This window comes from Monopterus albus, unplaced genomic scaffold (genome assembly GCF_001952655.1).
Source record: "Monopterus albus unplaced genomic scaffold, M_albus_1.0 scaffold160.1, whole genome shotgun sequence".
NCBI lineage: Eukaryota > Metazoa > Chordata > Actinopteri > Synbranchiformes > Synbranchidae > Monopterus > Monopterus albus.
The window spans coordinates 87,354-90,295 of record NW_018128040.1 but is presented as its reverse complement, the minus strand read 5'-3'; the positions used below and the strand labels follow the sequence as shown (position 1 = coordinate 90,295).

At 39.6% G+C, this 2,942-nt stretch overlaps 1 protein-coding gene across 1 annotated transcript in view; it reads left to right on the top strand.

The window, feature by feature from the left end:
• The window catches only part of cd44b (CD44 molecule (IN blood group) b), a 14,467-nt gene extending 12,320 nt beyond the window's left edge, over positions 1 to 2,147 (top strand). The window contains exons 6-8 of the mRNA XM_020615205.1: positions 773 to 844; positions 981 to 1,059; positions 1,231 to 2,147. Coding sequence (XP_020470861.1) covers positions 773 to 844; positions 981 to 1,059; positions 1,231 to 1,447 — 368 coding nt within the window. The 3' untranslated portion in view covers positions 1,448 to 2,147. The remainder of the gene's footprint in view (positions 1 to 772; positions 845 to 980; positions 1,060 to 1,230) is intronic.
• The last annotated feature ends 795 nt before the right edge of the window (positions 2,148 to 2,942 follow it).

Genomic DNA, 2,942 nt, shown 5'->3' with positions numbered 1-2,942 from the left:
CCAAGCAATAAAAGGCACTTCTGTGGTGCTGCCAATGTTCAGTGTTTGTGGGGACTATGAGAAGGAATGATGCTGATTCAACTTTAATGTTTGGGTTGGATTATATTGTCAGGATCTTGTTGTTTATTCTGCCAGAACAGAACTGACATCAGATGCAACAGGTTTTTGGAGGAGTGAAGTAACTTTTAGATGACATGACGCCCTCTTGTGTTAGGTTGAGCTGTGGAGCTTTATAACAAAATGTGCCCCAGTGATTTTGTCACACTGTCCCTGTGAGGGATAACAATCAGGGACAGTATATGACTTGCTGTATGTAAAAAAGGGTAGACTGTAGGCAGTGGAACACATAGTTTAGTTTAGTTTGCTATACTTGTTGTTTTATGCTATTTGTATCCTGATATGGATGCTTTTTACTGCCTCTGTTTTGAAAATCTGTGTTTTATTTTGCTTAGGTCTTACTGTTTTAGTAGTGTTTTTATTAGTTACACATGTTCTGCTGTGAAGCACTCTGCTCCATTGGAGTTGTAAAGTGCTATATAAATAAAGTTTTATTATTGGTATTATTACTATTATACATGTACACTCAAATCCATACATTTAATTATTATTATATAGCTTTCAGTATCATGCATATATGATTTAAAACTTTAAAATGGAAGACATCTTTAGCTCTACTGCCACAAATATATTTGAATATTTCATCTAATTTAATGCCTATCAGTAACCTGTATTTGAAATTAAATGCATAGCCTCGGTTTTTTTGACTTTGCAGCTCCAAAACTACCTAATGGAAAAGACCGTCATCCAGCTGAGTCTGATCAAAGAAAGAGCAACGGCTTATCAAGTGAGCAGCCATGTTACTTCACATATACTTTTCGTTTTCTGAAGTTCATAGATCAAGATCATGTTGTGAAATGCACACTGATAGTGCTTTTTATTTCTTACTGACTTTGCTTTACGACTTGTTTTTCTCCCTGCAGACTGGCTGGTGATCATTTTAGTGATATTGGCGGTTGCTGCTATTCTCCTTGTATGTGCAGTTGTTGCCAAAAGAAAAAGGTATTTGTTGTTATCTTACACTAAAAATGATGTCATGTAACACATTTTGGACATAAACATTCCCCCGTTTCTGTGTCTTGCTATGCGCAGGAAGTAATCATGAGCATTCCAGGTTTCATATATTTGCTGCAGACTGGGGGATAGTAAATGTGTGTGAATGTGCTTTTGCAGCTTGTGCGGCACACGACAGACCCTGGTGATCACAGCAAAGGACGCTGGCGAGGGAAACGGAGCAGCAGCAGCAGCAGCATCCAGCTCCCAAGCCCAGGAGAGAGAGCAGGAGATGGTGAAACTCATGAACAAGGAGAAGATCCAGGAGAACGGCAACACAGAGGAGTTCACCGTCATCAAGCTAGAGGAGTCACCAGACAAAGAACAGCTTGCATGAGAGTTAAGTGTAGCAACAGGGAGCACAAAGTATAGGTGAAGGTAGGAGGGAGAGAGTGGGTAGGTGGATGGGGGAGGGGCTCCTAGGGTTATAACTGCTTTGGTGGCTAGCACTGAATGAACAGTGTAAGTGTGTATGTGTGTGTGTTGTTGTTTAGAAAGATTTTCTAATTGAGGTGCATGCCAACATGTGCAGCATTTTGTTTGTCAGACACATCGGGTCCATCAGGACTCATCAGTGTCATGCATGGTGAGGAATGATGCACTGGTGCATAGCAGGGTGTCTGAATGTCTTTTGTGTTACTTCTTTGTGTTTTTGAGGTTGTGTGCTTTGCTGATGACGGGGCCGAGGAGACGTGGTTTAAAGCAGGGGTCCTCAACCTTTTGTAGCTTAAGGCCCAGTTCTGATTCTTAAAAAAATTCTGAGGAGCACCTTGTCAAATAAACAAGAAACAAAATTATAAAACAATGTATTCAGTGTATCTTTTTAATGTGTCCAGGGTCATATTTCCACAACATACACCTTGGAGCCTTTACTGGCGCAGGGTTGTCTCCCACATCACTTTTTTTTTGCTTCAAAAACTGATCCATTTTGTGTCGCTGTGTCAAAGGAAACATTGACTGCTTACTGTAGCTAGTTAACAGAAGTACAACACGTTTGTCACCCAATGATGTGTCATGAGTAGGTTCTTGATGGTCACATTCACAACCCACCAGAGGGCGCTTTGTGTCCCACTGGTTGGGAGGGAGGGTGGGTGGTGAGGGTCTCATTTGTGAAGAACTGATTACTTATTGGCTTCTTTTTATATGATTGCTGAAACATAAAATTATGAAAGCTTATTTAAAAACAATCATTAAAAAAACAACTCTTGGTATTTTCTATGTGTATGATTTTTTTTTTCATTTGTTTGCTGTAACCTTGTGTATATTTTAGACATCACCTGGGGACTGGAGTTTGTTTTTCTTACATTTTAAAGAAAACTGGGGATGTCACTTACTTTAACTTATGCAGATTTGATTCCTTTTTTCTTGTTCTCTGTATATAAAGTAATGTATACTGTATGTTTTGGAAATGCCTTAGCAATAGCTGTCAGTGTAAAGTAAAGGAATGCGTCATTTTTGACAGTTATTTAATTAGAAACAGTACCTCTGAGGTAAACAATTGTGAATGGATTTTGCAATAGTCAAAGTGGAGTGGATATCGTATGAATCGACTTAATGTACAGCACACAAAACTGCAATGTATGCACCACTGGAGTTGGGAATATAATAGTATGAAGTCCCTGATATTATTACAAGGTTTGTACACTGTTAGAGAAAAAAAGAATTTGGATTGCATCTATAGCACTTTGATCATTTTTGAATAGACGTTTCAAGCTCAAGTGGCAGCAAGAAAGTGGCTGCTACAACACTGTGTGCTCCTGAGGAGGCCACAATGAATGAAGCATGTGCGCTTTCCCAGGCCTCAGTGTGCCAGTCACCCTGTGCATTCACAC